The 22,966-nt window shown below is 40.1% G+C and overlaps 1 protein-coding gene across 13 annotated transcripts in view; it reads left to right on the top strand.

The window, feature by feature from the left end:
• ADD1 (adducin 1) overlaps positions 1-22,966 on the top strand; it is a 1,467,941-nt gene that overhangs the window by 1,048,675 nt on the left and 396,300 nt on the right. For 8 of the 13 annotated variants that reach the window (XM_044062916.1, XM_044062918.1, XM_044062905.1 and 5 more), the window contains 3 exons: positions 8,110-8,199; positions 8,311-8,328; positions 9,839-9,934. In XM_044062916.1, coding sequence (XP_043918851.1) covers positions 8,110-8,199; positions 8,311-8,328; positions 9,839-9,934 — 204 coding nt within the window. The remainder of the gene's footprint in view (positions 1-8,109; positions 8,200-8,310; positions 8,329-9,838; positions 9,935-22,966) is intronic. The other 5 variants (XM_044062909.1, XM_044062912.1, XM_044062913.1 and 2 more) reach the window with 3 other exon arrangements.

Below are 22,966 nucleotides of genomic sequence, written 5' to 3' on the forward strand. Positions count from 1 at the left end.
ATCAATCCCTCAGATGGGTCCAGAGCCGCTGACCAGGCATCGGCCTCTGAGGGTGTCTTCAGACCTACACAACTATATGTTAAGCCATCTTCAGCTTCAAACACAAAGACTAAAGCAGCTCTAAAGACAAAGAAATAAGTACAGCATTCTCCTATTCAGACTTCCATGCCTAAAAAACAGATGCTCAAAATGGCCGAAGACCTAATTACCTTGATCAGGGGTTCCCATCCCCCTCCTGATAAGAGGCCTAGGCAAGAGACAGAGTATGATTCTTCTGATCAGGTTTCTGTTTCCTCTGATTCCTCTTCTGAACAGGATTACTCCATGCTTCCTTATGAGGATTCTGATGCTGAAGAATCCATTCCTTCAGCCTCTCCTCCTGAGGACTATTCTTTTGGGGAAACACTGCATACTATGAGGGAGCATTTCCACTGGGAGAGCCAAGATTATTCTGAATCTAAGAAAAGGCTCAGAGACTTCCTGCTTCTTCCTCAGCACAGACCCCTTGCTATTCCACCTGTTCTAGACATTGTAGACAGTGTATTTTCAGAGACCGGACTGCCCCCTGACTCTTTACCCCCTGCACCTGCTAAGCCAGACAGATACTACAGGGTCCCGGCTTCTCATAAATTCTTATATAAAACCCCACTGCTGACCCAGAAACTATATCTCAGGGTTCCAAGGGGGTTAAAGCTTCCACTGCAAAAAACCCTGTCCCCTCTGATAGGGATTCTAGGGCTCTAGACAGATGGGGGGGAAAAGTTTACACTTCTGCTACCCTGGCTGTAAGGGCTTTAAACTGTCAATTTCATATGCTTAAATATCAGCAATATTTAATGTCTTTACTTAAACAAAAAATGTTGACAAATACTGAATGTTCAGAGAACAAGGAATTGCAGGATTTATTGCATGCAACTGAACAAGTGGGAAAGCATACTTTGCATTGTGGTTATGATTCACTGGAGGCCTCTTGCATGGCCGCTGTTACAGGTTCTGTTATTAGAAGGCATGCTTGGTTAAAGGAACAAAATCTGCCTGATCATGTTACAGCAAAATTATTAGATGCACCGTTACAGCATGATACTTTGTTTGGTACTAAAGCAGAAGAGGTGTTGAAAAAATGGAGGATAAAGCAAAACCCATGCAGACAGTCAAGGATTTCTTACAGGTACAGCCGCCCAGGTTTAGCAGGAACTGGCCATCAAAAAATTGGTCCTTTCCAGTCTCAGACAGACCACAAAGAGGCAGATCTCAGCTCCAAGGCTCATACAGGCCTAAACAATGGGGTGCTCCTACCTCCAAAGGTGGAGAAGACAAATCCCAGACTTACAGGAAACAGTCCCAGTGACTCCTCTACCAGATCCAAACAGTTTTCTTTTGACAGCCACCTTAGGGGGAAAACTAGCACTTTTTTCATCAAATTGGCAACTCGTTACCTAAAACAAATGGGTTTTGAACATAGTGTCCCAAGGCTACAGGTTCCATTTCCACACTGTACCAAGGTCAAAGGGCATGCCAGACCTGCCACACAGTCAATGGGCAGAGGCACAATAACAAATTACAGCCCTCATGGACATGAGGGCCATTCTGCAAGTACCACAACAAGAGCAGGGGCAAGGATTTTACTCCAGACGTTTCCTAGTGCCCAGGAAGGACAAAACCTGGAGACCAATTCTGGACCTGTCTATACTAAATACATTTCTGCAAGTTCCAAAATTCAAGGTGTTGACTCTTCAGCAGCTACTGCCCATGCTGGGCAAGAGGGCTTGGCTCGTAACTTTGGACCTAAAAGAGGCATACCTGCATGTCCCAATCAGACAATCTTGCAGAAGATACCTCAAATTCATAGCTGGCTCAATGCATTACCAATTCCCTGCACTGCCCTTTGGCTTATCTACTGCGCCCAGGGTTTTTACAAAATGCCTGGCACCGGTAGTTGCGTTTTGCAGACAAAAAGGAATTCAAATATATCCCTACTTGGACGACTGCCTAATTCAAGCAGAGAATAGAGACACTCTTCTATAGCATCTGGAGTTTGTAAAAAAGATTACTAATCGGCCTAGGGTCCACAGTAAATGAAAAGAAATCAAAACTAGTGCCCTCTTAAGAGATAATATTCCTGGGTGCAAGCTTAAATACAACTGCCCAGATGGCTTATCTCACGCCAGACAAACAAAAACAACTGACTACTTCAAGAGCTTGGCAACAAAAACCCACCTATCTGCAAGGAAAATCCTGCAGGCCTTGGGTTTCATGGCATCTAGCATTCTACTAATTCCATATGCCAGACTGCATATGAGGAAACTACAATGGTATCTGAAAAGTGTTTGGACTCAGCATTGCCACAGCCTGGAGACCATAATTGCACTCATTCCCTGCCTACAACAGGAGTTTTGATGGTGGGCAGAAGCCTGTCACCACAACAAGGATCTGCCATTCAGTTTACCCACAGCCAGACAGACACTAACAACAGATGCATTGGATTATGCCTGGGGGGGGCCATATGGCATGAAAATGTATTCAGGGCACATGGCCTGCAAACCAGAGGCATCTTCACATCAATCAAAAAGAGATGCTAGCTGTTCAAAATGCCCTGACAGCCTTCAAGGACCTGCTTCATCCAGGACAGTTACTGATAAAGACAGACAATACTATGGTCATGTGGTACATAAACAAGCAGGGAGGTGCACATTCCTATCCCCTGTGCAGACAAGCAATGGCCTTATGGGACACAGCATTGGCTTTTCAAGTTCACCTGCAAGCACAATTCCTGCCAGGAAAAACAAATACTCTGGCAGATGAACTAAGCGGAAACCTCATGGATCCCCACAAATGGAAACTGGATCCACAAGTCTTCAGCATGATAATAAGGAAATGGGGATGTCCAGACATAGATCTATTTGCCTCCCCTCACAACTGTCAATTGCAGAGATTTTGCACAAGGATTTACCACAAGCAGGCATGGAAAGTGGATGCCCTATCATTCAGCTGGCACAATCTAACAGTATATGCTTTTCCACCACTGCCACTCCTTCCCAGAGTACTCCTAAAGGTCAGACAAGAGAAGCCAAAAATGATTCTGATTGCACCAGACTGGCCACGCCAGCACTGGTACCCAATCCTAAAGAGCTTGTCTCAAGGTCCAGCATGGATATCAAAAGCTGTTATGGATGTTATCTTGGAGGCCAGGAGGCCCAGTTCCAGAAAATCTTATACAGAAAAATGGAAGAGATTCTGTACTTGGAACTAGGAACAAGGCATTGACACGTCTGTGCCAAATATCCCTCAGATTTTACAATACCTAACTGAGATGCTGTACAAAGGCCTTTCTTTCTCATCAGTTAAGATTCATGCCTCTGCCATTTCTGCACATTACAATAGGGAACCGCCTGTCTTTTCTCATCCTTTAATAAGGCAGTACCTCAGAGGGGCTAAAAACATTTAGGCCTCCAAGGAGAGCACCAATTCCGGCCTGGGACCTCAATTATGTTTTGGAAAAGCTTTCGAGCCAGCATCAACAGCAGATATAAAATTCTTATCCTGGAAAACAGCTCTGCTCCTAGCCATAACCTCTGCAAGGCGAGTTTCGGAGTTACAAGCACTCATGGCTGTGGAACCTTTCATCATTTTTCATCCAGACAGGGTTTCTCTGAGGACAAACCCTACATTTATGCCTAAGGTGGTGTCCAGTGTGGCCCTCAACCAAGCCATTCACTTGCCTACCTTTTACCCAAATCCACAGAACAAGGGTGAGAAAATTCTGCATTCTTTGTGGACATACACAGGCAGTTACGCTTCTACTTGGACAGAACTAAAGCTTTCAGAAAGACTGAGCAACTTTTAGTGTCATATGCTGCAGGATCACAAGGAAAGGCTATCTCAAAACAGACTATTTCTAAATGGATAGGCCATTGCATCTGTTTCTGCTATTTTCAATATGGCAAATCAGTGCCTAAGGGCATTAGGCCTCATTCCACCAGAGCAGCAGCCACTTCAGCAGCCTTCCTCAGAGGAGTACCAACCAAAGAAATCTTAGAGGCTGCAACTTGGAGTTCAGTGCACACTTTTGTAAAGCACTACCCCTTGCCTCTCTACTCTAAGTCCAGAGCAGGCTTCGCCACTGCAGTTCTGCAGGGTCTCATAGCCTCTCCTAATCCTATTTAGCCCAGCCACCCAACCTCAGCTTTGGGATTCTACCCAAGAGTAATGACTGCAACAGTGAAACACGATGAACATAGTACAGTTGTGTACCTACCATAAATGTAGATGTTAGAGTATATTCACTGTTGCAGTCCAGGTTACCCACCCACCATCCCCCTTCTCTTTGCTGGGACTTATCTGCACTTCTTTATCCTATACAACCTTTTTGGTGTATTTGCTTGTAGATGAAGGAAATGTTATTTTTATGCTTGCATTTCTTATTGGTATATTTTACAGCCTACCTATTTGGGGCACCTGACATCTGGGGCAAGAAAAACTGAAGAAAATGGCGTTGGCTGCATCTTTTATACCCCTGCCGCACTGACGTCAGTGAAAAGGCGACAGCAACCGACACCAGACCTAGACTTTGGAATTCTGGCTGACTGCGGGTAGCCTGCCAGCAGGATAACCCAAGAGTAATGACTGCAACAGTGAATACACTCAAACATCTACATTTATGGTAGGTACACAACTGTACTTTTTGCAGTATGGTAGTAGAGTTTTATAATGTGAGTAAATAAATCAGTAGTGGTGCAATCTGGGTAATAAACTCCCAATGGCTATTGTGCACCTGTCTTTTATTTATTGACTGGCATTTGATTACTGGGAAAGGCCAACTGTGTAGGAACCCATTTTCAGCAGAGGCCCACGGAGAAAAGCTCCAAAGTGTTACAAAACATTTTAAGAACAATAATTTTGCAGTCTTTAAAAGTAATACAAAAAAGCAAATACAGTTTAATTATACTAAATAATACACAATATGAAAACATTGGTTAAGAAGCGATACAAGTTATATGGTAATGATGTAGTGCTTAGAGAAATTTTAATCAGTTTATAGAAAAATTAGAGATAAGTTAGTGTAATGCAAACAGGAAATGCAATACAAAGTGGAAAAAAAGCAGGCTTATGGTATATTTATTTAGAGCAAAAGCCAGTGGAGAGAAATTGATAGAAGTAAGGAAATGAGTGAAGAAAGAAGAGTAAGTAGATGAAAGGTATGAATACGTATTTGTTCACACTTATGTAGTAAGGAGAGATGTGAGATTTTATATGCAACTTTTAGCGGATTCCAAACTAGATAAGTTTATGAAGCTTGGATGTAGAGTCTGACCCTAGTCTGCTGTCTGTTATAGCTCCAGCGAAGTGAAACATCATTTTGAGCACTGAATTAATATTTTTAGGACCCCTACCAGCTGTGATTAATAACTGTTATCCGGGTAAAGTAAGCAGTTTAAACCTGGTAGGTTCCATGGAAAATTATTGATAAAGCAAATATAGTAATGGACTAAGGACTGGCCCTTATGGAACCCCTGGGCCATTTGAAGAATCCAGAGACGATATGTTTTATAAATAAATTTCAAATCAAAGGTAGACTTCTGTAGAGAAGCCAATTTATTTATTTTTATTTATTTCCAGTTTGATTACCGGGGAGGTCCACTGGGCCCCGAGGACCTGTTTTCAGTGGGGGCCCGGGGAGAAAAGCTCCAAAAATACAAATTACAAAAATATGAAAAATATAAGTGATACATTGAGGAGACCAGTTTGTACAATAGGAACATTCATTATTACAAATAGTCAAATACAACTTCACTAAGGTTTTTCTAAAAAGGTTATACAGTTATAAAGCTATTCTTATAGAGTAATTTGAGAAAATGCATTATATATGCACATAGAGAAGAGAGTTAAGATTTTTTTGCATGCATTCATTTTAAAGTGTGAATCTATTTACAATATATGCACAAAGAGGTTCAAGGATAAATAGCTGTAGGACATTTTGAGTACTAGGGTACACTCTAGGTAGGGTACGCTCTAGGTAGGATATCAGTGTGAGGACTTTTTACATTCATCTGTTTTAAAGTGTGAATCTGTTTACAATATTTACACAGAGGGGTTCAAGGATAAATAGCTGTAGGACATTTTGAGAGCTAGGGTACACTCTAGGTGGGATATCAATGTGTTCTTGGATAGTTTTGGGTAGGGTGAAGACAGGTGCATTTCCACTTAGTGGACAGATGTTTGAAAAGCTGAGTTTTGAAATTTTCAGAGTTTGCTATTCTTAGAAAGGAAGGGAGAGAGTTCCAAGCCTTGCCAATAGTGAAAGAGAGGAGAAGTTGGCCAGCTGGACTTTTAGGTTTGTCGATAGCATTCCGGTTTTGATGTTCAGATCTGAGAGGTCTATTGGGGATGCAAGATGGAAGGATGTTCCAAGTACTTGAGTTTTTGTAAACGAGTAGTATGATTCAGAGTTTCAGAAGCTCTTATGATCTACAAAGATGGTCCCTGTTTGTTGTCCTCCATTTATATTGTTGAGCATCTTATTTGTAAAGTAATGTAGGGCAGTTACTGTAGTATGCATAGGCCTGAAACCATGCTGCTGTTGTGGAAGAGTGTCATATTTCAGAGTGTATTGTAAAATCTTTCTATACATTTAATTCTCATTTACTGTGGTAGTAGGGTCAATTTTTGCAATAGGCCTGAAGTTGCTCGCTGTCTTTGACGTGGGGATCTTAAGTATTGAGTTTATGGCAGCATGTGTGAATTATTTAGGTGTTGTTTTTGTGGTTAATGAGAAGTTGAAAACATGGGCCATAGGTTTTTAACTTTACGTCACTACCTAGTTTGTATATGAGAAAATTAATTTGGTAATAATCTGGTATATGTTTGTTTGTGCTGACCCACACTGTGCTATTTTGGCTATGTTGATATTTATTCTTTTTTTTTTTTTTTTATGGCTTTTGTGTTTGATAAGCAGTTTGAGTTACTGGAGTCTTCTTTCCACTCCATTAAGGCGTTGTCTCTATTTTATTTGCTTAATTATCTGTAAGGAGTGCCATTTGGCTGCTTTGTCTCAGGTCTTTGTTGTAAATGAGAAGAGTATGTCTTGTACTGATTGGTATATTACATGGAATATTAAGCATAACATTGGGGTCATTTGTATTATGTACAGTGGACCAGTCACTAGCATCCATTTCCGAGTTAAGAATTTCTTCAGAATATTTGGTTGCGTTTCTCATTTTCATATAAACTGGGAGAAAGTAGGTGTTTTTTTTAAGAGACCATTTTGAAAGCAAAGGGTTGTAGTCATTTAGAAAGTTAGAGAGAATTAAGACATTTTATGGGGTTGTATGATGTAGAATTAGTATTACATTGCAGTGTTGTCTGGTACGTTTGTGAACTTGTTGAGAAAGATTAAAGGACTATAGGAGCCTGGTAAGTTTTGCTTTCAGGTGGCTGTTATAATCTAAATCGATGTCTTCTAGTGTTACTACTTTATCATGTTTTACTGGGAAAGTAGATCTAGGAGGTTCTCCAGTATAAGTAAGGAACTTTGGTAGGTAGCGTGTGTATGTGTGTGCACACACACATACATATAATGCTTGTGTGTATTAATGCACTGCTTGCAAAATTTAATAGTTGGTAATTGTACTAGCAGATCAGCAGAGGTTTTCTTGTGTGCGAAATTACTTCTGTAAAACTCTGTACAAAGATTAATAAAATATCTGTTAGTTGTTCCAAACTGTGTGAAGTGAGGAAAGTAGTACTGTAATTTGTGAAATGAGGACTGTAGTACTGTAATTTAAAAAGTAATCCTCCTGTACTTCCATACAGCAGTAACTTGTTGGTCCAACATCATCAGTATCAGTCGCACTATGCATTAGATTAAGATGCTTAGATGTACTGATGTTGCAGGAAACTTTAGTCTAGGCAGTCTTAGGGAGGATTCATGGAAAAAGAACTGAGTAAGAGAGGTTGTTGATGAACAGACTGAGTGGAAAGCTTAGTATCAGAACAGTTCTGTAAATTTACATACCCATTAAATAGTCTCCCTCATCACTGTTTGTGGTAGTCACCATCCGACAGGTATTTCTGCACTGATTATGAAATCAACACTACTTTTTTTCTTTTCAGATAAGAGAACAAAATTTGCAAGATGTTAAAACTGCTGGTCCTCAGTCAATGGTCCTCAGTGGCGTTGTGGTGGACAGAAGTTTTGCACAGGTAAGTGTATACAGTAAGCTGAAGAAAGAACCTCCCATTTGTGTTAAATATCGTGCAGTTTTTTTTCTGTAAATCTAATATTTAATTCTGCTATCATTCTTTAATTGGCAGAAAATAGCAGTTTGCGAGGTGAGTATTGCAGGTAATCACACTGATCATATAGTTGCAAAATGCTTTATGTTCAGGGCATGAAGAGGCAGCATTTAGTGCACAGCTGAAGCATGCCCATAGCAGCTGCTGATTATCTGTTAAGGTTTAATTGGTGCATGCAGTAGACATAGCTGCTATGCGTCAAACTGTCATATAGTCCTGAAGAACTAGTCAGGCTTTCTAGTTGTTTTCTTGCTTGTGGCTTATTTATTTAACTGTGTAGGAAAACTTGTCCAAGGATACTCTTTGGTTACCATCCAAACCAAATCGCAAAGGCAAGCAACCGTACAACAATATGAATATTAGTACATAAAGAAATAATGTAGTACATTTAAAGTGCATGCAGAGGATAGTAGATGATACATAAATTGTGCATAAAATGTGAGGGGCTATAGAGGCACAGTATTTTTGAATACAGCCTTCTAGCATTAGGTGTGATCTAAGCAAGGGCAGTAGCATGCAAAATAGAGTACTTAATGTAGCTAGTAAATAATGTGCAAACATTGTAATAGACTTAGTAACACAATAATAGTGCCAAAGATAAAAACACAAGTACATAGTTATTATATAGAGCATATCACTATTAAACATGGGTTAATTAAATCTGTACCTGTTATATAGAGCATATGACTATTAAACATGGGTTAATTAAATCTGTACCTGTTGGTCCCACAATTGTCCTTTGCTCTTATGTCCACCATTTAATGCTCAAGTCTAAAACTCTGAGACACTTTTCCAACTGCCTGGGTATATAGCTACTGTCACAGTCTATGACGTTCCAGCGTCTTGGTCAGCAGGTTGGGGGGGGGGGCAGTGTTTGTGACCTATGTCCCCATTCTATAGGAATCAGACTTTTCACTTCATAGGTGCATAACTTCTGTCTTATTTACTATGTTGTGAAATTTTGGGAGGAGTTTATACTTGGTCCTCAGTCCTTCAGCAGACTGCTTGGCATGCTGCTTCTATGCTTCTGGACTCATTTGTATATTAATGTAAAAGTAAGCAAGCAATGTACATTTTTTGTTACATTTTTAAAAAGTTGTAATCATCTGTGTTCATAATTTGGCCTTATAAGTCAGTTTAGCTTATAGTAGGTGAGCATATTAATTATAATCAACAAATGAAATATATGGGCACTTCATTTACACAAGAGTGTTCATATAGCAGCTACCAGTAATGCAGAATGCATTTCATTTTACTTTATTTTTAAAGGCAACAAGTAACACATTGTTGATGTAGGGAACATATTAGTGTATTTGCAAAATGTATTTTTAATTCCTGTCTGCTAAAAGTTTGACTAGTAGTGTCTGTTTCGCAACATTTTTCATTTGTGGAATTGTGCATGTCCTTTTTTCCTTCATCCTTCATTGTACTTTTGTGTGTGTGTTAAACATGTCAGCTGCATGTTAAGATGGCACAGTGCTACTCTTGGTTACTAATATAAAGCCAGGGTTTTGTTTTGCTTTGTTTGCTCAATTTACTGTTGCAGGATGCTCCCCTCTCAGACTGCACGGAAACAATTGAAGGGCTCGAACCCACAGAGCAGACTACCTTTAGTCCAGCTAAATCTCTCTCAGTTAGAAAGGTACATACTGCCCTTTCGTTGCATTCCTGCACATTTCCCTAAATGTTATAATCATTGTGTTGTTAACCTTCTGCTTTTATCCCACCCTGGCTGCAACCCTTAGTAGATAATTAGCATGGTTTTCTTTCAGCTACTGTTTCCAGAAAATACTAATAGACTTCTTAAAGTACTTGTTGCAGTGCTTATTCCAGTGCTTTTTTGTGACATGCAGACTAGCATTGTATGTCTCATTGATTATTTGGGAGAAGAGAAACTTGTAAGATCAACAAGCACTTTAGCGTATAGTTTCAGAAATTAATCCAAATTAAGATACAACGTGTTTAAAAGGAGACAACAGCTTTCTGCTGGATCACAGACTGAATTCATCCGATATGTCTTCATGACCTCAGTTTAGCTCTTATTTGTAAAATTTGGCCAAAAGTTATACCATAACTTTACTTTGCCTTTTAACAGTTAGTTTGCTTGTGTCATGTCATGTCTATTAGCCTACCCAAGTTGTAATGCCATCCACACTGCAAACTTGGTTTGTTTTCCTTTATTAAATTATATAATTAGCTGTGTTAAATTATGTAAGTGGTATGTAATGCTAAACTTCTGTTTAGATGCGAGCATACATTAAACTAATTAACAGCAAGTTGTTAAACTGTTTATCCAACATCACATTTTTCAGAGAGGTGATGTATTAGATTATTTGTCTAATAAAGTAACAAGAGACCCCTGTTATGGTAGATATTGTCAGAATCAAAGTACATAGTCTGAAAAGGGATGCTGTATGCAGAGTGTACATTTTTAGATCTTTGTTCATAGTTGCCAAGTCTTAAAGAATGACTATGGTCATCTATGACTTGCGCTGTTCTAACCATAAATTATCTGATGAGGCAGAGACATACTAACACAACCGTTTATTTTGCTGTAACCAAAAATGATCTGATGGGGCAGACGTATTGACACCATTGTTTATTTGTATATGTTTTCTTTGTCTCACAGTGCACTGTCTGTCTTCATGATATGAGAGTACAGCATTTCATCTTGTTATGCAGGGTCTTCTTTCCATGCACGTAAAACTGCAGTACTTAGAATTCTTGCTAATTTCTACGTTTTTCTTCCTGTGACAGTGGTTTGTTTTTTGCCATGTTTAAATACAGTGTAATGAATCCTTTATTCTATGCCTGTAGAATAGTGCTTAATTTAGATTTTTTTATAGACCCAGGCGTCATTGAGAAGCAAGTTGTTGACATCCTCTTATGGTGATAAGTTTTCTTGACACTTTACTTTCCAACGTTAACTGTTTTGCGATTATACATTTTAAGAGCTGTGTATCCCCAAAAGCGAAGTGGAAAGAGGCAAATATGATTGCATTAGTACAGTAAAATATGTGAATAATATGAAATTTAGCAGGTTTATGACATAATTAGAAGGGAAAGATTGGAAAGCCTAAAACTTTACTTTGTGGGGTTTTCCTGGGCCAAAAATTAAAATGGCGTAGGTGATATTTGTGAGTGCCATGGAGACAGATTCGTAAAGAAAATATTGGTTAGATTTCTAATGAAATATCACAGAAGGGGAGAAATGCATACTTTCTTTACATGAAGTGTTATTGCTATCTTTTTAGAGGAAGGAAATAACATACAGAGGAGAGAAAATGTGTTTACATTGCATTTGCCTTGTAAAAGCTTATGATACATGGACTGTAATCAGGAGGGTTTTCATCACTGCAAGTGCCATACGAGTGTCAGTTATTCCAGAGAATTTCTGCCTATGTGGTACATGCTTAATTTTTAGTCAGACTAACTCATTGACAGAACAATGTCCTGTGAAGGAAAAGTGAACCAAAAACTTTAATTTTTCCAGTACTCATGGAGACTGACAGCATTTAATAGTTTCATTATAATTTTTTCCCAGCTCTTTTCTTTCCTTTCTGTACTCATCACAAGAGTTTGCATGTGTTACCACTTGTTGCTCACTTCTGTTTTTGTCCTTTCACCTGAAATGTATATTATGGTTTCACAACCACCTTCTCATAATTGTTGCAGTGGTCAGAATATCACACTCCTGGATGAATATTCTTTTTACTGGATGAATATTCTTTTTACTTATACTGACTGAGGTTTGGTCATTGTCCTGAAGTGAAAAATTAAAGCAAAAAATGACACTTGTTTGCTCTGAGAACATCTGTTAGAAAAACATGATCTTTGACAAAAGCCTGACTCTGTGATCCAGAAGGATGAAGCTCTGACTAAGACCTAGACATCCTGAGTTCAGGTACCGTCTATGGCACTGGAAGAAGTGGGTACAGGATGATGGAAATGAGTGTCTTATGCCAGCTGTACCAGCCTTTGGAGAGAAAGAGATGGTCCCCAGTCAGCTAAACTGCTCCAGCAAAAGCAGTGGCTTGCATGATCTAGCAGCCGTCAATATACTGATTTGTCAGAACCGTTACTGAAGGTTCTGCCACTTCTCCTGCCTATTGTTTCTGCCACCAAGTCTGTCCATAAAGTCTCTCATAGTTTGCAATACCCATCAAATCTATCTTGGAACCCTGTTTTGGACCAGCTGTTGTAGGACAGCTTGCTATTAAAATTCCAAGGCTCATAATTGCGAGTTCCCAAATTACAAAAAAAAAAATACAGGAAAACAACAGATGTCAAGAATTGCTGTTCTTTCTTAAAAAAAAACAAAACAAAAAAGAATTGCTCTTCTGTAACATTGTTTTTTATAGGGAAATGGGCCCTCTGCACACTACTTACATAAAACATACTTGATCTCATCATCACGAACATGGGATCAAAATGTTCAACACCGGAAGTATACCCCTCACTGGTGAGATCAGATCATAAACTAATCTCGCTGGAGGTCCTCATCCCGCCCCCACCTGAAACAAAAAAGACCACAGTGAAAAACTTCTCAAAAGCCGATTTCACACTTCTAAAAACTAGTGTGGTCTCCTTTAAGGCCCCTGAGCCAGTGGTAAACATTACTCAAACCGCTGAATCACTTACAAATGCCTTCTACCAGCACCTACAGGACTGCATGGATCAGGCAATCCCAAACAAAACTAAGACTCTCTGTACCAAAGGCAAGCGTCCAGTCTGGTGGACCCCAGCCATAAACAAGCTCTACAACAAAAGGAGGAAGCTACTACAAGATAGAGCAAAATCCTTGAAAGGTAAGACACCTTTGATCATTATAAGTAAAAAACTAAGAGCTCTCATAAAATCACCCAAGGCAAATTTTGAGAGAAAAATCGCCAAGGACTCTAAAGAGAATCATAAGGCCTTCTTTAGCTATGTTAGAAACCTAGGAGGAAACTCCCAGATATGCTCAGAATTAGTTCAAAATGATGTGAAAATTACTGAACCTACACACATTGCCAACATACTGGCTGACAGGTTCAGTGCAAACTTCTCCCCCCCAAAAGGAGAGATATCAATTCCAGAGGATTGTAGCCGCCCAAACATCTCCAACGCCCAGGTGAGAACTGCCCTCACTAAGGCAAAAAACACAGCATCCATGGGACCGGATGGTGTCCCCGGCTGTGTGTTTCACGAACTCGACGAGGAATTAAACCCACAGTTAGGACAGCTGTTTAATCTTAGCCTCACCTCAGGATACGTACCAAAGGAGTGGCGCACGGCGACTGTGGTCCCACTTCATAAGGGCGGTGCCTCCACAGACCCTGGAAATTACCGCCCCATTAGCTTGACAAGCCTTATCTGCAAAGCCATGGAGAGGATCATAATGGAACTCATAAATAAAGACATAGGGAACTTGCAGACTTTGGATCCAACCCAGTTTGGCTTTGTCAAAGGCAGATCCTGCCTCTTAAACTTGGTTGACTTTTTCGAGACAGTCACCAAGGCCATTGATGAGAGAAAGGCAGTCCATACAGCCTACCTCGACCTGGCAAAGGCCTTCAACACAATACTCCACTCAGGTATCATCGAAAAACTCATCAGCTTGAATGTAAACCCATACATCACAAGATGGGTTGCAAACTGGCTAAGTGACAGAACCCACAGGGTCAGAGTTGCTGGAGCCATGTCAGACTCAAAGCCTGTCACAAGTGGTGTCCCACAGGGCTCAGTCCTGGGTCCACTCTTGTTCGGCATCTACTTTTCTGAAGTACAAGCAAACACAGGAGGGTTATGGCTGACAAAGTTTGCAGATGACTGCAAACTGGGCGCCATAGTCGAAAACACATCTGACACAGATATCCTCCAGAAGGGCCTCACAGAAACGGATAACTGGTGCCAGAGCCATGGCCTGAAGTTAAACGCCAAAAATGCATAGTCATACCCTTCGGGAAAAACAAGGTTACCCCTAGCTACCATATAGGTGGCAATCCACTGAGCACAGAAAAGTCATCAGGGATCTGGGGACCCAGGTTGACAGTAGCCTTCGCTTGACACTCATGTTGCTAAAGTAGTTAGGAAAACCTTCTATATCGCCCACCTGATCATGAAGGGATTCACATCTAGATCAAGGGAGGTCATCGTCCCCTGTACTCATCACTCATTAGACCTATGATTGAGTACAATGCCCCGCTCGAATGTATCTGACCAGACACCTGCTGCAGCTTGAAAGGCCCCAAAAGTTCCTCACCAAAAGGATAAAGGGTCTCAAAAATATGTCTTATGCTGCCCGACTGAAAGAACTCCAGCTCTATTCAGTCTCATACCGCTTGCTCAGAGGTGACCTGTGCCTGACATATAAGGCCATGTCAAATCCAGATTTGATGAATATGCTTCACCTCAAAAAATCTAGATCCCTCAGAACCACAAGGGCGGGAGACTTAAACCTTGACACGGTTATAAATAGAACGTGCTGGAGGGACAGATTCATCACCCAGAGACTCCCTATGCTGTGGAACAAAATCCCGGTACATGTGAGGCAGAGCACCTCTCTGGCCTTGTTCAAGAGGAATCTTGACCAATGGATGGGAGATTGCAGATATACCCCAGGGATTACTTCAGTGTCACTGCTTGACAGAGGCACAGCAAAATGATAGGCATAGTTTTTATTCAAACTAAAGGGGTGGCGAAAGCCACATAACTATGGGCTAGGCTTATAAATGCCCTTGGGCAGATAGCCTAGTATGAACCTATGAACTAATGCCAAAATCATCATTCCTTGGCAAAAAGGAAACGCTTTAAGGCACAGCAGTCTTGGACTTGATATATCTAAGCTCACATTTTGCTCATTCCATTTCATTATTCCAGGAGTCATCCTGAGTCTGACAATTAAAAACGGTTACTGCTGTATGGCATTTTAATGGTTATTTGACTGTCCATAAATGGCAACAGATTCCCTACCACTTTTGTCATCTGTAGCTGTTGGGTAAAAGTATCTATGCAGCCTCATTATATGGTGTTAAATTACCGATTACAGTTTGGATTTGATCAGATACTGTGGCCTTGGCCAGCTTCAGAGAAAAAAAACTAAGATCATCAGTAATCTGGATTATTGCATTGAGCCCTGTGTGCTGTTACTCACCTCTAAAAGGTCTACTGTTTCACCTCTCTGTGGGTGGGCATGATCTCAGTGAGGAAGGTCCCAGAGGCTTTATAACAAGTATAGCCACTATCTTGCATGCTTGAAACATGTACTCACAAGAAATGACTTCTACAGGATGAATAAGCAATGTCTGTAAAGCCACTCTCCAAATATCTCAGAGATCAACATCACAGTCATAAAAAGTAGTTGGCAGAAGTCATTTTTGTAGTTGCTGTCATGGAAACTAAAATGTTTGTTACTAAGGCTGTGCTTCTTGAGGTAACTAGAGGGAACAGCAGCACGTCCAGTGCAGATGGGCAGACCATACTTTATCTAGGGATACGCATATAGTTTTAAAATGCAAGCCAGTAATAAAACTTACTGGTGCTGCATCAGTAAGAAATGCATTGGGTGACGTGGTCATTGAATAACATTTAATGCATAAGAAGCTTAAGTTCAGATTCCCCCCCCCCCCCCCCCATAATGCCATGCCCTCCAAGATTTCTAAGGTGCAGGGAGATTAGTTTCCCACTAACTTGAGGGTGAAATTTTCAAACATACATGACAGTCTTGCCACAGTCAATGATGTGCTGCATCGGAGTCTCGTGAGGCAATACAGCACCTGCCTCCTAAGAGGTATCCTGATGGTCATAACTGGCAAGGTGCAGTGAAAGATCTATGCAGCCCTCCTAAAAAGATATTCCCAAACTGGCTAACATATCATGGGAGGACATGAGTGCATACCTTGTTATTTAAATGAGGCTGACAACAGGAAGCCTTCTTCAAGGCAGTGTGGCAGAACATTGCCAGCATAGCCATCAGCAAAATTTGGCTCTGGGATGGGTACCATGCATACAGTGAACAGCAGATGACTGCTGCTTCTCTGCAGTTTGATGACATAAAAGAACCAAACAGCCTATGAAAGCCTGTTCTGCTGCTTCCAAATGATATCTGCAGAGGAGGGGTATTTATTTCTTTTACATTTGTTTACCAGGAAAGTCTGACTGGGCAGAGCCCATTTTCAGCAGAGGCCTGGGGAGAAAAGCTCCACAAAAAGTGACAGTGCATACAACATTAGTAACAGTAAATACAGCATGACAAACAATATATGCAACATAAGTTACAGTAGCTACAGCATGTCTAACAGTAGATACAACATCAGATATGGAACTTAACATAGTGATATCAACATAGAACCTATAAGTATTAATTTACATTGGCAAAAACAGCTGGGCACCAGCAAGAAGACTCCAGGCAATGGATCCAAACACAGCTCACAGCGTTTATTGTACACAATAAAACAAGTTGTTAAGTGCTTTCATCCAAATGTATGGACTTCCTCAGAACATACATACATTTGGATGAAAGCGCTTAACAACTTGTTTTATTGTGTACAATAAACGCTGTGAGCTGTGTTTGGATCCATTGCCTGGAGTCTTCTTGCTGGTGCCCAGCTGTTTTTGCCAATATTGTCGAAATCCAGGATCTATCTATTTATTAATTTACATTTGTAAAGGGAAAATAATTATAGATTTATCACACATTAAAGAATAAAAAGGAAAAGGAAAAATCATAATGCAAATAAGATCACTGTCCAAGAGACAGGCTGAATAATTAATGGAGAGTGTACTTATGATAACAGGAGATCAGCAAGGGGTGTTGCATGAGCAGAGCCAAGTGTCAGATTATTGTGAGTAGTTTTTTAAACTGGTGTGTGTGTGTTGACAGTGGTTCTCATATTATGGGGGAGGGAGTTTCAGTTTTTTGAGATGTAGGAAGAGTACAAGGAGTTTCCTGCAGTGTCGTTAATTTGAGACTTGTAGTAAAGATTTATTTGATGATCGTAATGTTCAAGTATTAGAGTAAGGTTGTAGTAAGCTTTTTTTCTGGGTTAGAGTAATTTGTGGGGCATGATTAATTGATTGTATGCAAGGAGCTCAAGTAGTTCAAGCCAGGAGTGTTTTTGAGGGCTAGACAGTGATGTGACCTGTGTAGTGATCCAGTAGCAAATTTAGCTATTTTGTTATAGCATGTATTCAATTTATCTAAATTCTTTTTGTTGTTTTTTTTGTGAGGTTGATAAGGATGGGTGAAGCGTGTAATAGAGTTTGCTAGTAGGTGGCCTCTCGTGATGGCAGATCTTGAGGAGTCTGTTAAAATTGTTAGTTTCTGTAAAAGGTGCCCATTTTTTGTGGTCTTTTAAAATTGTGATATATGCAAGTCAAGTCCTAGTAGTTTGGTGAATGGTTCAGGTGTAATTATTGGATCGTTATTAGCTATGATGTGGAACTGTTGGGGGGGGGGGGGATCTAGTGGTCTGGTAGGCTGAAGGATCATAAGTTTTGATGTTTAGGGTTAAGAATAAGTTGGGAGTTAGCCAGCCATGTTTCAGTTTTTGTAAAGACCTGTTGCATTGTTTCCTGAAGTTGTTGTATGGTAGGGGCTGCACATATTAATGTTGCATATTGGATAATGGTGGCAAGTGAGGTGGCTGAGTTGGTTATTAGTGAAAATGCTGAAGAGAAGAGGGCCGAGTATGGATCCATGTGGGACGCCAAGGGTTTGTTTGTGTCTTTCGTCTTTTCCCGGTTAGGGGTTGCCACAGCGGAACTCCGGTCCGCTAATGATTGGCAGTAGAGTTTTACGTGCTGGCTTGCCGGGCCTAACGCACAACCTTCAACGAAGAACGCCCGTTCACGCATGTCGCCACACAGAAGACGCTCTAACAGAGAATCAAACGGACGTCTAAAAGAAATGTGGAGAGGTTATATTGCCACTGCTGACTACATGTTAAGTAACTGTGGAACCATGAGACACATGAAAGGTGCATCTTTAGGTCTGAGAGAGCAGTTAGAAGTTTGTTGTGGGTGACAGGCTTTAGACATGTCCAGTAAAACTGAAGAGACTGTTTCTCTCATTCCTGTATTGGTTTGTGGTGTTGGTAAAGCTAAGTAGAGCAGTGGTTGTACTAAGGTGAAATCTAAATCCATGTTGGAAGATGGCAAGTAAGTTAATTGGTTGTGAGATATTTCATAAGTTGGGAATGTATACATTTCTCCAGGAGTTTTGAAAGTAGGAATAGGATAGCTAGATAGCTATGGGGGCAATAATGTTCAGCTGACTTACTGCCTTTATATAGGGAGATATAAGAAATTTTCCAGATGGTAGAGACGTAGTTTTCAGAAATCAAGCAGTCAATCAGTATTGATATGGGATAATATATAGCCTCAGATGCAATTTTTAGGAACTCACCTGATAAGTTATCACTGCAGTTGTAGTTGGTTTAAATTTTTTAGGAGTTTTTCTATGATTTTGGTGGGGATGGATTGAAATGAGCAGGAATTATTATTATTGTTATTTAGATTATTTGTTTGTAGGTTATTTGGGTCATCTCTGGTTAGTGCAAAAATGCTTTCTGTGAATCATTCTTTGGTATGGGTTGCAGCATTGTATTTATTTATTTTTCTTTGTTACTGGGAAAATCTGACTGGGTAATACCCATTTTCAGAGGAGGCCCATGGTGAAAAGCTCCATTTTCTTACATTACATAATACTAAACTCCAGTTAAACACACACAAGTTACATTTCTATTTACATTTATCTATGTAAATGTAATTTACATTTACAATAATCTTAGGAGACATGAATATCAATTGGTCCTCCATTCAGTCTCCCACAAACCCACTTAACATCAACCTCTATAATTTTTCACAGCTAATCAACTCCATAACCCGCCCCTCAAAAAACCTCTCTAGTGGTAGTATTCTAGACTGGATTTTAGTCTCTCATCCCCATTTTTTCTCTGACAGTGGTACACTTCCCGATCCCTTTATTGACCACTTACCCACCTTCACACATCGACTCCCTTCACCCTTACACCATACACATAATTATATTACTATTCACAACCAAAACAGCTTTAACCCAATTACATTTTCTAACTCTCTAAAAGCAATAAATTGGAACATTCTAAAAACACTATCTCTAGATAATGCTGTTGCCCACTTCAACTCAACCTTCTTAAACCTCCTAGACTACCATGCTCCCATAAGGACAAAAAGAATAAAAATCAAAACTGCCCCTTGGCTAACCAAAAACACACTAGCAACCATGTGAGACGGAGATGAAGTTTGGACACATTACCAGAGCAATAGGACTCCCCCCATCCATAATGAATACAAAACACTTAGAAATAAAGTAAAAAAGCTCATCATCACTGATCGACAAAATTACTTCTCCATACTCCAAAACAATAATAAAACAAACCCTCAGAAATTCTGGAAAGGTATCTCCACTCTCCTAAATCCCAGCAAAACAGTCAACCCCAGCCCAGACCCTAATGCTCCCGATATAGATTTGGCTACACAATTTAACTCTCTTTTTCATTGATTCTATTTCCAAACTAACCTCATCATTCTCCAACATCACCACACTCTCCACTTCACCCCCATCCTCCTCTACTAACACTCTACCCCTCCACTTCTACTCTCATTTCTTCTCCATCATCATCACCCTCAAATACCCCCTCCTCCCTTTGTCATTAAAACCTATACCCACATCTACCATAAAAAAACTCCTTCAGAAACTGAAGCCATGCTCTAATGCTCCAGATAACATTCCTTCATACTTTCTTAGCATAGCTGCCGAAGCCATTGCTTACCCCATCAGCATTCTAATCAGCCGCTATATCCAAGAAAGCATAGTACCCCAAATTTGGAAAAAAGCTTTTATCATACCTTTACATAAAGGCGGCAGTAATAACAATGTTACTAATTTCCGTCCCATCGCTATCCTGTCTCCCATCTCTAAACTCCTAGAAAAGTGTATCCATCTACAACTCCTACCCACATCTCTTAGACAGTCACCTACTAACTCCCACACAACATGGATTTAGACCAGGTCACAGCCCTCCTCTCCTTCCTGGAAACTGTAAATAAAGCCCGGGACTCTGATCATATTGTTTCTACCCTACTACTTGACCTCTCTAAGGCCTTTGACACCATCTCTCACAACCTACTTTAACTAAACTCTCTCAGCTTAACCTATCATCTTCCTCTCTGAACTGGTTCTCCAGCTACTTATCCAATAGATATCAAGCAGTAAAATGGAAAAAGGCCACCTCCTCATTCCTGAATACCCCAACTGGAGTTCCCCAAGGTTCCATACTGGGTCCCCTCCTCTTTAATATATTTATAAACGACTTCCACAATTCTGTCCCTTTCTCAAATATCATCCAATACGCAGATGATTCAGCTATTATCTGTTCTGCCACATCCATCCCCACACTCCTAAAGCTTACACAAGATGCATTCTCAACCACTGAACAATGGATGAAAAAAATCACCTAGCACTTAATGGCTCCAAAACCAAATTAATGGTATTTACTCCCTCTAAAGTCACTTCTTTCAATACAAGCACATTCTCTAGCACTAGCCATAACAACACATCTCTGGAACTGGTGTCAGAGGCCAAGTTACTAGGGGGTCCAAATTGACAGTCGGCTTAAATTCAGTTCCCACCTTCAACTAAATATAAAAAAAAACATCAAAAACTAGGCATGCTCTACCGACAAAATCGTTATCTCACACCCTCCACTAAAATCACTCTCTCTACCTCATTTCTTATCCCCTCCCTTCTGTATGGAGCCCCACTCCTAAATAATCTACAATCTTCCCTTAAAACACAACTTTCCTCTTGCTACAACAAAATCGCCAAGTTCACTACCAGCCATAAGTCCTCTACCCACCACTGTTCTCTCCACAAACTAAAATGGCTAGAACTATCCAATCATCTCACCTATACTCAACTTACTCTTGCACATAAGCTCATTTTCAACCCCTCCCTCTGTCCCTCCCTTTCCTTTGCCTTTAAAATGCACCTACCTGACAGAGTACTAAAGTTTAACAACCAAAACCTAATAGAATTGTACAAACCAACTCGTCCCCTAGGTAAAAATCTCCTATCCTATGGTCTAGCACATCTCTGGAACTCTCTGCCACCATCCATTCGTACCACCTCTAACCGCTTCATCTTCAAAAAATCTCTTCACTCACATCTAGTATCCCAGTGGGAATGCACCTGCTCCCACCCCACATAATTTATACTGGCAATTTCCATTTTCTTTTCTCTCCCCCTCTTTATACTGGCAAATTCCTTTTTACTTTCTCTCCTAACTCATACATCCTTCCTTTGTACTTTCTAAGCTATTTACAAAGAATACATTCGAATGTACCTCTTAAGTGCAAGCTTCCTAAGATGTAATGGCTTCTCAGTATTTATACTGTAATGTTCCTTTTTTACTAGTCTGTATCATCTGTAATGTTCTTCACTAGTCTGTACTATTTGTAATGTTTTTCTCTAGTCTGTAACATTTGTAAAAATTGTAATCTAAAACCTATTGTAACCTTGCTTGTTTCTGGAGCTTTTCTCCCCGGGACTCCATTGAAAACGGGTTCATCTTGGCCCAATAGACTATCCTGGTAAACCAACTGCAAATAAATAAATAAAAAAATAAATAAAAATTTATACTGAAATGGTAGTTACATGTATGCACTCAAGATTTTACAGAGGTAGAAGTTACTAAAGTGAGCCCCGTGCTGTTCAGTGGATTATAGAGGCAGTATCTTGCTGGGTTTTTCAAGGTTTATAAACCCATTTCCAAGGCAGGCTGTAATCTATATAGCTATCATCCCTCTATTGCATGGAACAAACTCCCACTAGAAATAAGGAACCTTACTCACCCCAAACAATTTAAATTAGCTACCAAAGACTACTTTAAAAAACACTGGACCTGCCACTGTTCACAACCACCTTGACCACAACCAACTCGCTCTGAAATGTGTAACAATTACTCACCACCTAACACAATAATTTACTCTGTATACTTCCTAAGAAATTCTTCTAAAGTATTGTCTATACTCTGTTTAGTATTGTTAGATAGCCTATCCTACTGAAACTAAAACAATTAACCTCCTGTGTGTTACACTTTATCTTTTTTGATTTGTATTGTTTAATCTTGTCAGCTACATTACCAGAATGGTAACCTTTTGTATATTGCTATGAGTGTAATAACTGTTATTAAATTGCTTTCTATATTGGATCTTTTCTTCCTGGGCCGCCGCTGAAAAGGGCTTTAGCTCAGTCGGACACTCTCGGTCAACAAATATAAAATAAAATAAATAAAATATAAATAAATCCCTGCCTAAATACAGCAGGCCAGCTATTCTCAGCCATGGATCTGAGAAAGGTGCATTTTTTATTTGGCTTGAATACTGAAGGTCATAATTGTCAAGGTACAATTGAAGGTACCTTACAGCCTAGAATACCTTAGAAATGTTGGAGACAATAATGGGGGGAGTTGGTCGTGTCTTGCCTTGTTCCTCATCTTCTCGTACGCTTAATGTTATTTGCTGGCTGAAGCAGGGTACAGCAGTTAGAACTGTATGTCAGATATGCATTCTATCTCAAATATCAGCTTGAGATTAAATGTCATAGGTGAATAAATAATAAGCCTAACTGCCCTGAAGGGCTGTTTTAGGT

Source organism: Protopterus annectens, chromosome 2.part1 (assembly GCF_019279795.1).
Source record: "Protopterus annectens isolate FY-2018-M chromosome 2.part1, PAN1.0, whole genome shotgun sequence".
Taxonomy (NCBI): Eukaryota; Metazoa; Chordata; order Ceratodontiformes; family Protopteridae; genus Protopterus; species Protopterus annectens.